At 43.6% G+C, this 12,253-nt stretch overlaps 1 protein-coding gene across 16 annotated transcripts in view; it reads right to left on the reverse strand.

The window, feature by feature from the left end:
- The window catches only part of dpy (dumpy), a 136,839-nt gene that overhangs the window by 87,605 nt on the left and 36,981 nt on the right, over positions 1–12,253 (reverse strand). For all 16 annotated transcript variants that reach the window (NM_001258947.3, NM_001273110.1, NM_001273109.1 and 13 more), the window contains 4 exons: positions 9,218–9,276; positions 5,791–6,019; positions 5,614–5,715; positions 5,413–5,529 (listed from right to left, as the gene is read on the reverse strand). In NM_001258947.3, the coding sequence (NP_001245876.1) occupies positions 5,413–5,529; positions 5,614–5,715; positions 5,791–6,019; positions 9,218–9,271 (502 nt within the window). In that variant the 5' untranslated portion in view covers positions 9,272–9,276. The remainder of the gene's footprint in view (positions 1–5,412; positions 5,530–5,613; positions 5,716–5,790; positions 6,020–9,217; positions 9,277–12,253) is intronic.

Raw genomic sequence — 12,253 nt, forward strand, 5'->3', positions numbered from 1 at the left:
AAGCCGGCAGTCGGCAACCCATCTAACCTTTCAGCTAAGCCCAGCTCAGCTCAGCCGCATTCCCTGGGTCTGGATCCAAATCCAAAGCTCAACTCAGCCGGAAGACTGGCTTAGGATGAGCTGGCGATCAAAACTTTCTGCTCCAATAGCGCGCAGCGCATTGAGAATTCAATATCGCAGACGGTCGTAGCCAATGGAGCGGCAATTCGGCTGGATGGAATAGTAGGATGGTGGGGAGGGGGAACAAAACCAGAGGGCAGGCGGAATTATGGGCATGGGCAGCCGCTCCAGCGCAATCTGGGCCCATTAATCATTGGGCCGGCGAACAGGCAAGAGTTGTACATTTATAGCTAATATGACATAAGTACAAAAGTTGGCAAAAGCCAAAGACAAGGATCCTAGAGTGGGAAAAAGGGAGAAAAAAGGGCGAGCGGGCGAGCCTTATAATTACAAGCAGAACGAGTCGGCCGTTCAGTTATAATTACTAGTTTTTAGCTTATAAATTAAGAGGATCATCACTCGGCTGCGACGGGGACGAAACTGGTATTTGCTCTTAACAACCGACTGATATGACAGCATTCCATGTTTGCCCCCGACATCGCCGCGCTGTGTGTTGCAATTGCAAACACTGATTACTCAATGTCATCATCCTCGTCGACTCGACTTGGTCCCATGCCACTCATGGTCTCCTCCAAATGGCAGTCCAAACCAGGAGTCCTCTTCCAGAAGCAGGAAGCGTTCTGTGTTCCTCTAAGTTTCAATGTCAGTTTAATTACTTTATGCAATCCGACTGCAAGACGACAGCAGGCCAGGGATCTCGCATCCAGGCATATCGGGCCATTGACCAAAGGCTGTCTAATGAACTTAGCACGCCCATTGCATCTCCTGCCACGAATGATATTCTCACAGCCCGTTAAACCGTGAATCTCGAATCTCGACTGGGATGTGTGGATCTAATTTAGCTTCCACTCAGATTAAGTTTTTTCAGCTTTCGCAAAATCAGAATCACTTTTTGGCAAAGCTCTCTTTTCAGTAGGTGTTCTAGCCATCGGATTTGACCGCTTTAAAAGCAATCAAATATGCGTGACTCGATGTGATTAAGCCGAATGATTGCCTGAAATGATGCTGACATAATTCTCGTTGGCTGCCTTAAGCAGGGTCGTCTTCTTGGGTTTCCAGTTCTCGTCTAAATGCTAACCATAATCGTCAGAACGAGACTTGCTTCAAGTTCCAAGTAGCATTTTAAAAGGCAGTGATCTGGTCATTAAAACCATACACACGCACGAATGCAGAATGGGGGAAATGCTTAGAACATTATTATATCTATCTATTTCTTTGCATTGGATTTGAAAGAAACTTCTAACTTAATTTCTGTTTCGCCTGATATGGGTTCCACACTTCTTGTCTGCAGAAAAATTATAAATAATACTCAACTGTTTGCTGGCCAATCAAAGTGCAGCACTGTTCCAATTAAAACAAATTATCAATCAGACACAAAACTAAACCTAATCTATATACATGGGCAGCAGTCTGGTCCGGTTGGCGTCTATCTAATAAATTGTGTAATTGTGGGACTAATTAGCATTCGCTGCATTTGTTGCATTTGTGTGCAAAACATTTTGAATTATGACATTCGTGCCATATAGATGAGATAAAATTTACGAGCGGACATGACTTTCATGCTCCACCGCCGGGCAATGTTGATTAGCAGCTCGAATAAATAACAATAAGCCAACCTAGAGAGCCAAAAGTGTCTACAACTAAGTTGAACTTGAACTCGAGCAAAAACAAACACAATAATCATAACATAGATAGTTATAAAGAAAACGCAAATTAGTTAACAATTTGCTAGGCAATTATGTGCCAAGTCTTTCCATGCCACTAAGTATACTCTAAGATCAAGGTTGGGCCGCAAGTGAAGTCAGCCGGATCCGGATGCGGGCCACTGGTAAATCCGAAATCCAAAGCCATGGGTGGCTTTCCTCCAGGGAGCCGCCCCTCATTTGTGCGTAAATGTGGCAACACACGCGCGTATAATTAGGCGTGTCAATGCCGACGCTTAAAGCCATTTTCATGCCTTATCAGCGCCGGCTTCGACATGAGAATTAATTGCTGCCATTTTGATATGCAAAAAGTGCAAAGTACCTGGCAAAACAAAAAAAAAAAATGCACTACAAAGAGGCCTAAAATAAGGAGCCACAGTAAACCAAAAACAACCAAGGAACAGGCCAACTTTGTATGCCGATTTTGGGATTACTCTAACAACTAATTCAAATTATAGATACACTTTCCATAGCATTATCATATTTAATCAATAGATAGGTTTAAGGTATCTGACTTTATAATCTCTAACTAGGGTACTTTTGTACTCATGGTCAAAAGTATTAAGCTCATTCTTGTTGAAACCCTAATACCCTCCTTGAAGGGTATTAAAAAAACTTAAACAAAAAACTGGCAACGCTTATCAACTGACGCTGATCTCCAACTGGTGCGTCGCCCGGCCCAAGTCGGCAGTTTGAAGTTGGTGTCGGTTTTTGGCTTTGGTTTCGGCATGGGAGCGGGATCAGGAGGCGGCAATGGAGATGGAGATGGAGCAGTTGTCGGAGCAGCAGTTGGAGATGGAGGCAGTGCCGTTTGGGGCTTTTGAGGACAGGCGGCATTAAGCGCCGACAACGCTACCGCCTCGTATACCAAACCCCGGGCTGAGATTGTGACGACGGCGTTGCTACGTGGGCACAATCTATTTTATCCGTTTTAATGATCTGCCCCAGTTAGCGAAACGAAAGGGAGCAGCCGCCGTTGGTGAACGTGCCTGGCTAGCTAAGCCGGAGCGGACCAGTCGTCGATCCAACTTATTGCTGTATTTGCGCCTTCTTGTTGTCTTTTGGCGCTGGCCAAGTGGAAATAAATTTTAGCACTCGGCTCGAGAGGTTCACTCCATTTTTATTGCGAGACAAATGCATTAGAAGGATCGATGGCTATATGTATGTGCAACCAGACCCACTCTCTCTTGCCGCGTGTGTATATTTCATTTTTCAATAGTCATTGCATAACTGGACTTTTGCGATGCGTTAACGAAGCCATCGCCATCGCCATCGAACGCGTTTGAGTTATGAACATGAAATAATGCGCCACGGAGTCTGAAACAGGTGTTGCCACAAACCACCGTTAGATGCATAAAAAGAAAAGAAATGGCCAAATGCGAAACAGGAAAACAGGTAGATCCACCTGTAGCCAAACACACCACTGCTGCAACACGCAAAATGTGTCTCTAAGCCGGCAAAGAGTGGGTTTGTCAGGCCAAGAGCAGTGTGATTTGTTGCTAAGTTTATTTGGTGAACTTCAGGCATAAACTGGATTTACATAACGCCAGAGGACACCTCGAGTCCCATGGAAAATCTGGGCGTTGCAGGATGGCGGCCAGACTTTCCAGCTCGAGAAGATTTAAGACTATCATTATCACTACTACTTGCAATGGGATCGTAAATAGTGTCTTCACATTTCTTTCGATTTTGCGAATATGCAAACAAATTAAAAAGTACAATTATCAAAAGACATGCTGGCACAATATGGTACTATATATATGGTTTATATGTAGAATTATGCAATCAGCTACTGGTGCTGCGTACACTGAATTGTGTATTTAAGAGCATTCGCCTTGGGAAATGGAGTGCGTGCCCCTGATGAAGTCTCAACTATTCCACGCAAATGGGCAGATGGCGAGTGAAACTTTCTAAGCGCATTTAAAACTAATTCAGATGATTACAGACAATTGGAAGTGCTGGCTGCTTCGGGTTTGGTTTGGTTTGTTCTGGGTCTCTCGAGAAGGGCCCTGTCCCCAATGCAACATGGCGAGCGCAATCATGCCATCGTGAATAATATGCGAGAAAAAGTTCTATAGAAAAGAATTAGATAATGCGACTGAAATGCGATGCCGGCGTTACACGTCGCTGCTCAGAATTTATGCATGCCTGCCGCTGGCTGGGATCTTGCCATTTTGCGACTGGGACTCTGCTCCCGGCTCGTCCCGGCTCCGCCACATCACTCGTCACATGTAATCTAGAATCTTGGCAACGTCTTCATACTTAGCGGGGTAATGTCAGAGTGTCTGTGAAATTTGCGCTCGTTATCGCATTGCATCGAATGCAGGTGGGGCGTGGCATGGCATAGCGTTCACCTTCATCCTCCTCCTGCACTGGGAGTGTTGAAAGTTCTGGCGTGTCCATGTACGGGGTCAGATTACATGACACTGATTCCCCGTCTAACAGACAGCCACGACGATGTGTGTTGCATGGCGCGAAAGCATTGCCACAAATGCTGTGGCTTTTATTGTTCGGTTTCCCCATCGGTTCCATCCGCATCATTATCACCGCCATCATCATCTCCTCCTATTGGTACTGAACTACTTGCGATGGGTTCAAAATGAGTTGGAGGAGGTCGGGTTGGAGAGATAACTTCTTTGTATACTTTCGTAGTTATTATTGCTTCTATCGCCCGTTGTTCTTGTTTTCGATTCGTTATTCTTTGGGTTTTGTGATGCCGTAATGTGTTTTTATTACGTAACATTAGGCGATCGTCCAATTACTACAGCCGGTTTCTCACTGTCATATACTCTTCTAGTCGTAATCACACTCTATCACATGGAGGAACAGGTGCTCCAGCACACGTTGAGTTCTATCTCCTGGCTTTTGGGGCCCCTGCTGTTCGGCACTTAGTCTAACGAGCGAATGGAACCGACCCCAGGATTAAAACTGTAGCACAGATCGACGGAAACTGATTGAGATATTTCGGAATTCGTTTGGCCAAGAGATCCAGATAGCTTCAGCCTGGGATTAGTTTGGCCGCCCGTGGCTCTCTAATCCGCTCCAGCCTTGCCACAAAGCACTCGAGTGTAATCGCTACACGGTCATTATTATTACCTCGCAGATAAGTATAACTCTATTCTCGCTGCGAAAGCTTTCATATTATTGTCTGGCTCGTCTTTTGTTACATTTTCAGCTTTGGTTGCTGGGCACTCGAGACGTCTTTTTGCTGGGAATGGCACAAACCGTTAGGCCAAACTACAAAAAGCCTTTAGTCTGGGCTAAAAAGAGACGTTGACGGAAGTACAAAACGGCAAACAACAATCATCTGTACGATGCTTCGTTGGCTGGTCAGTCATTATGCTAACTAATACAATGAAACTAAGACGGAGGCTGTGTACTAAGGTTACACGGAGAAAATCACTAGTTGAGTTTTTCGTTTGATATAAAGCAAATGCTCAGACGAATGGTTATCCAAATGCAATGAATTTGTTAGAAAATTGAATTTGATCTATCCATTTGATTGGAGAAAGAGGTCATAAGAGGTCCTTGCCTAATTTCACTTGTTGAATATATAGACTTCATTCAAATATCTCAGTGTATAACTTACCTTCACAATGAAAACCATTGCCTCGATAGCCCGGAAAGCAGGTACACGTGAAGCTGCCCAGTGTGTTTGTGCAATGGGCGAACACGTCGCACGGCCGCTGTTTGCATTCGTTCTCATCTGGGGGCAGCAGAAATTGGGGAGTTAGCAGGGGATTTTAACGGTTATGTAAGTTAAGACCAGAACAGACACAATCAGACTCACCTTTGTCCACGCAATTGCAGCCGCCGTAGCCGTCATTGCAATGGCAGACGCCGTTCAAACACGCGCCATGTGTGCACTTGGTGCCATCCTTATCACAGTCATCTGCGTAAAAGTACACGAACCCGAGGTTAGGCAAAACCCATTAGGCTTTTAAGCGATTCGCGCTTAGATACTCACTTGTGCATTTGAGCTCTTTGCTCAACTCATCGGCACCCAGGAAGCAATCTTGGGTACCGTCGCATAGTTTCGATAGGTTGAATAGCTGCAAATATTCGGTGGACTCGTTGACTTGGCAGCCAAAGTAGCCATTCTCGAGGTTCAGGTAGAAGACCTCGCCGCGAAACCGACTATTCGCCCTTAAGTTCGTCTTGAATGGTTGCGGTTGTTGTGAATATTGTGAATGTACCTGCAAGCACACGATACAAATAAATTAGTTAATCACTGCCAATAAAACAAAAAGGTTCTTTACACTCACTGCTATTAACCCAATTTAAACGGAATGTTTATTTGTATTATTTGGAAAAGTACAAGGAAATATACGATATCATTTAGAGACCATATATGAAAGTGAATGCTGCTATATGCACAGAATAATCTATATACAAATTTTCTAGAAGAACAAATCGTTACTATTCCCATATCGCCCAACAAAGGGTTAAACCTTTTCCTAATGCCAACCTTCGCTGCAACCTCATTTCGTTGATGATAGTATTTAGGGTTCCCCCAGCTGGCTCGCTAAACTAATTTAGATTCAAATTAGATACAGCGAGCTTAGCAGGCGTAGCACCGGCAGCGCTTCTTCAGATTTCTCAACCCGATGTGGTCCATATGGGCACGATCCGATCGTACAGGTACGAGTATTATATGTAGATACACCGGTCCATTCTCCACCACACTGTGTTGTTCCGCCGCCACTTAATTGTTACACTTGGCTGATTTTACTTTTAGCAAAACAAAAGTTGTTCGCCGCTTGCCATATTTTCTTGGCCGAAACTCTGGCGACTGGCTGGTTTGTTTTTGTGTTTCTGCTGGCAGTATTAGATAGAGCTGGCTGGGAAACAAGTTTGTCACTTAAGACCTTTTTGTGCTCCAGCAAAAATGAATTAAAACTAGTTTCTATACATGTACCACCTATTGTCGCATTGCCGTTGTGATACATACGTACTTCTATTTTTGTAGCCTGTTCAGTTCGACTTCCTACGCTCAAATATAGTTATTAAGTGGTTGGATCAGATTTGGAAGCAGCTTAAATTTTTGTAAAACAAGATTGGTTGAGATTTTTTCAATAAATAACAAAATAAGTGCCCAGAGTTCATGCACGTCTGTTCCAGTGATTACTATTGAGCAACAAAAGTTTATGATTTATTCTTAGAAGTTGGTATTTTAATGATTGAACCATCGGGAACGATTGCTTTATTGATCTTGTCCAATTATATTTCAAACGTTTGAATTGCTTTTTAGTTTCCTGTATGCAGATTACTTGAGGCTTTCTATCAATAAATCAATAAATATTTATACCATCTGTATAATTTCCTTATAATCTCTTCCTTTTTATGCCATTGAATGCAGAGTTCAGTGTCTCAATTAAGCAGAATGTTCTTTTCTGCTGCTTTTTTCCACAGTTTTCTTATGTAAGGCCAATTTTCTGTGCCATTGTTTGTGGGCGCCTAATGAGCCCAGGGAGGCCATGAAAAGGCAGCTTAAATTGCTCTACGACCCCGCCATGGAAGGTGTGAACATGAGGCACTCTCTGTCAAGTTCAAGTTTAGCCGCGAATTGTTTTAGGCAGATTCTTATCGGAAGGAAGACGCTGGAGGTGGGCTCTCTTGTAGAACTCCATGTGGCTGTGGCTTTTCAATTGCTTTGTACCCACTTCACTTCAATTCACTTCACTTCACGCCATGCAACGCTAACGGCCTTGCTAAACAATAGATTCTGCCGACTCTGCGACTTTTATCAATTGACAGGCGGCACAATGAGCACCACATGCACTCAACTGAGGCAGCAATACTCGCAGTATGCTGCAACAATTAAAGGCGTGCGAGCGAAGATGTGCGCAGTCGATGGGGATGCTGATGCTACACACTGATCCAACTGATGCCACCTCTGATGCCTACTGAAAATGACGATGATGATGATGATGATGCGACTGCTGAACGCCAAAAGCTCCCATGACATTGAGCGGCATATGCCAGCGACTACAATGCGCAATTTTTCGTTGCCAGGCTTGTTAACAGGCGCAATGACAACGGCAGACAGATGACGACGTTGCACGTCAACGCTCAAGTGCACATCCGTTATAACTGTCAATGGGTATTAACTTGGCTGTGTTTGGAAAAGAAAATCCAAGCTTCTGCTATATATTTACTTTTTCATTTTAACACAATCCTAACTGAACTGAATTTTTAATGAGAATTTACAAACATTTTGTTGTTTATAAATAGGGAGTGGTTTTAAGTTCGCACAAAACATTTGCAAATATTGTCCTCACATCAACAAAATAGCCGTCAACCGGCAAGTTCGTTGCCTGAGTCTTTTGTTTGCAAAAAACAGCATTCTCGAAGTTCACAATTAATTATGATCCCATCTAGCTAATGAAATGAATTATGACTGCCTCGCAGAAATCAAGTTCCAACGCACAAAGGAAAGCAAATATCCGTAAATGAATCTCGCCATGGATCCATTGACAGAGTGTCGCAAAGAAAACCACAAGCGGGAGAGAGGAGTCAATGAACTTGGCTTTCGGCTTAGGGAATTCTCTTGGCCAATTTCTTAAAGCCCCTCGGAGTTCCCTCATTCACACCGGACACCCTTTCCCCGCCTCTCGCCGACTGCATAAATCGATGACTATCAAAGCGTTTTTACAGCTAATGCGGCTATTTTTATTCATTACGTTTTCTCGGCTTTCTTCCATCGATTGGCTCCGTTTGGCTGGGTTCCTCGGCCAGTCGTTGACCGCAGACGGTGTGATTCTGCTCTTCCGCTGGCCCTATCATTACTAGTCAGTCTTTCTAGCCTGGTTTTCTTCAGTATGGCTTGAAACTCGTCTCTGGCTGCCAAATTGTTTGCCCAGCATTATTGTTTCCTCTCACTCTCGTGCAGATTTCACAGCTAGCTGTTAGTTTTAATAAACAGATATATGTATACTCGCTATGCCCGAGTCATTTTGCAGTAACTTCTTTTTATGGCTCATTTGCATGAGACCAGTTCGAATACCGTTAGGTCATCAAAGGTTCCAGCATCGTTATAATTTGTTTCCTCTGCTTCGCGTTTGGATTCTACAATATATTATATCGCTTCAAAATAACATTTGTTAATCATTGGAGTTCTTTCACTTCTGTGATCTCTCTTGGCTTATTTGCTCAGAAATTTGTTTCATAATGAGGTGGCAGCTCGTAAATTTAATCATTTTTCTTTTCTTTTCACCGACGGTGCGTAAGGCCTTTTGTTTGGGCCTCTCTCGAGAACCCATAAATTAATTATGACCCCTGCGCTAACTGCCGCTGGCCTCTGCCTCTGATCTAATCCCATCGATATTCAGGTTTTAGCCCGTCAACTTAACACAAATTAGCTTAATAACAAATGATGTTTATGGGTTACTTACTGCACTCGAGAGTAGTAGCACTATCCACGTGACTAGTGGCAAAAATATTTTCATTTTTGCTGCAAAGAGATCAAAGAGAAACAATCGCACATTAATAACCATTGAAAAATCAATTATAGCATGTTGGGTAACAGAAAATAAATACAATTAAGGCCACCCGGCAATAAACACTTGAGCCATAAGACGCTTTTCGGCTCTGGCCGAAAGTAAAACAAATAAAAATAATTAACTTAAAAATGTTGGGCACGCACAAACAAAACACAATTGGCCTGGTCATCTCGAACAGGTGCCAAAAAATAACAATGAAGTAGGGACCGGAGACAAATGCCCAGTCGGGTAAATGACACTTGAAATTTATGCGCAAACACGAGTCTGGAGTCCCAGTCCCAGGCTTATCGCTTCCTTCGCCTTTCCCTTTAAAAACTTATCCAACAACGGGACCGGCATAAAAAATATAGTAATGCCCGAACGAACACCTTTGGCGAAACAGAAAATGTTTAATGGCCGCAATATTCATTGTTCGCTACCTGTTGGCGATTTTCTCACGCATTCGTTTTCCACTTTCAGTTTTGAGTTTTTAGCCCGGCGACTGATTTTCATCAGACTTTGGTCTTGGCAACGAGAAAAACATCAAATGGGCATGGACTCCCTCCGCGTGTTAATTGGGTAGAATGACAGAAAACTGTTTTCCCCCGGCGACGCCCGGGTTTTTGGGATAACGTAATCATTTTTTGTGGGAAGTCCGATAGCATCTTTATATGGCATTCGTGATTATGACATAAGACAGCTATAGGCGGAAGTGTCTGGGAAGAAGGCGTTGCTAGTCTGCAGGTCACAAATGCACACTTGAGTTTTCATAGCACAACAATTTGCATGATTATACAGAAATGTGCTGTTATTAAACAGATTATAAGATTATAGGATTTTTTAGTTTAGCTTACGTAGTTAGGTTTAACTTAAATTACTTCTAGAAACATCAGCCATTTCTCCCTATAGAGGGACCACTGTAACTGCAGATGGGCGTGAACAAACAACAACTTTCTTAGCCCGGCGTGAATGCTTTAACGTGTGTAAAAGTATTTGCCATTATCTATCTGCAAGTGGGGAAAACTGGAAAAAAGCGCCTTGGGTTGGCCATAAAGCCTTCAACGGGCTAAAGGTAAAAGGCAGGCCAAGGATTGTGTTTCCCTTTTGGACCACGATTTATCTATTTCGGTTTATCAGCTAATAAACGCTTAAATAAAATACACACTCTAAGCCAAATTACATGCGCTTTGCAGTTGGCCAAGTTAGCAGAAGGAAGTGGCTTATTCTCGCAGTCGGGGTTTCGCATCTTGTTTGCTGACTTGGCCATAAAGGGCATTGGGGCCCGGGCTCGGTCTGCAGAGATTTGTTCCATTCTAACGACATTTGAAGCCCAGGCAGTCGGGCGTCTTCTAATCTTGTTTTGGCCGTTTCCAGATCCAAGTCCGCGGCCCCTGGCCATTTGTGTTTGCCCATGTTCATGATCACTTAATTAAAGCTGGGCCCCCATTGGTAGTTTTCCAACTCGGCCTTATGTTTATTGTGGCCCGGCTGCGGAAAGTACTGTGTTCTCTGATGCCCGATAAATTTATGTGGCCGCGAAATGAGCGTAATTTGGTGGGTTCGGGTTCGGATTAACTGGCCGGGATTGGGGTTTCCTGTGCAGCTCCCTTTGGCTGACAAGCTGATATATGTGCGTGATAAATGTGGCAAATGCGGTTTCTTGTTTTTTCCACCGATTGCAAATCACGAAGTGCAACGCTGCGGCGCCTCCATCTGCAGCACGTATTTCAAAATTCCAAATTATCGGCAGCCACGGCAAATCGAAGGAACTGCTATCTCAGATGCTCTTAATGGCTTTCTTTCTGCTTTTAATTGTAATTGCCGGGTTTTTACGCTATATACAATTGGACAGTCGCACAGCGAGCTTAATTGAGCAGCGATGGTAATTGGTCGATAACGCACAGGAAAGTGCGATAACAGCTGGAGTGTTGCATGCAACAAGTGAAGCCTTGGAACAATCGGAATGAAACAGGAAGCATCTTTTGAAAGCAAAATTGCGAGTAAACTAAGTTATTAAGCTAAATTATTACTTACGGTACTCTTCAATCAAAACTCTATCCGAAGCTAACGGCACCGTTGACTTCAAATCTACGCACGAGTGTCCGTAGATCTTATCAAAATATTTATACAATGTCAAATCATTTTTGAATGAAGGCCAAACAACCGCCGATCACTTGAGTTTTAAAAGACTTGGCCGAAAAATTCGTTAAATCTCTAGATCTGAGAAACGAGAAACGAGCCATCCCGCTCTGATGCCGCGGCTGTCAGCGCTATCAACGTCACTGACGCCATCCCCGTCTCTTTTCCGCGCTGGGGGATGATCTCATCTCGCTTTAACCTGTCTAGCCACTAAATCAAAGTCAAAGAAGCCAGTGACACATTTTTGCCCCATCGCCCGAACAACAAAAGGAAAAAAAAACAGCATTCTACACCAAAACACACAGACGTAAAATTAATGATGGCATCTTTATTAAAAATAAATGCTGATAGCTTGAAAAATGGGTTTCTCGCAAAGCAAACACTTTGTGCAGCGCGCATCAGCTGAAAAGCGTAGAGGGCTAGTGTGAACACACCCAAAAAGATTGCGACCGGATGCTGACGCGTCATCGATGTCGATTGCATCCAGTAGTTGGGAATTTTTCAAGTTAATTCGTGCACTTTGCATGTGAGTGGCAATTGGGCTTTGATTGATTTCGAAATGCCAGGCGGCGCCCCATTTTATTTCGCTTCTTCTCTTTCTTGTGCGCTTTTGCCATAAATCTTGCATAAATCGATTTAATCTGCCCCTGGCCACGCCCACCTGCTGGTGGGCCCCTCAATTAATTATACTTTTTCAATGTCAAAATGTCGCTGCAAGAAAGGTGCGCCACCAATTTAACCCTTTTTTTTATGTACGTATTAGTTGACTGCGTGAATCTTGAGGCGCCTGCAACATGGAATCTGAGAGCT

Source organism: Drosophila melanogaster, chromosome 2L (genome assembly GCF_000001215.4).
Source record: "Drosophila melanogaster chromosome 2L".
Taxonomy (NCBI): domain Eukaryota; kingdom Metazoa; phylum Arthropoda; class Insecta; order Diptera; family Drosophilidae; genus Drosophila; species Drosophila melanogaster.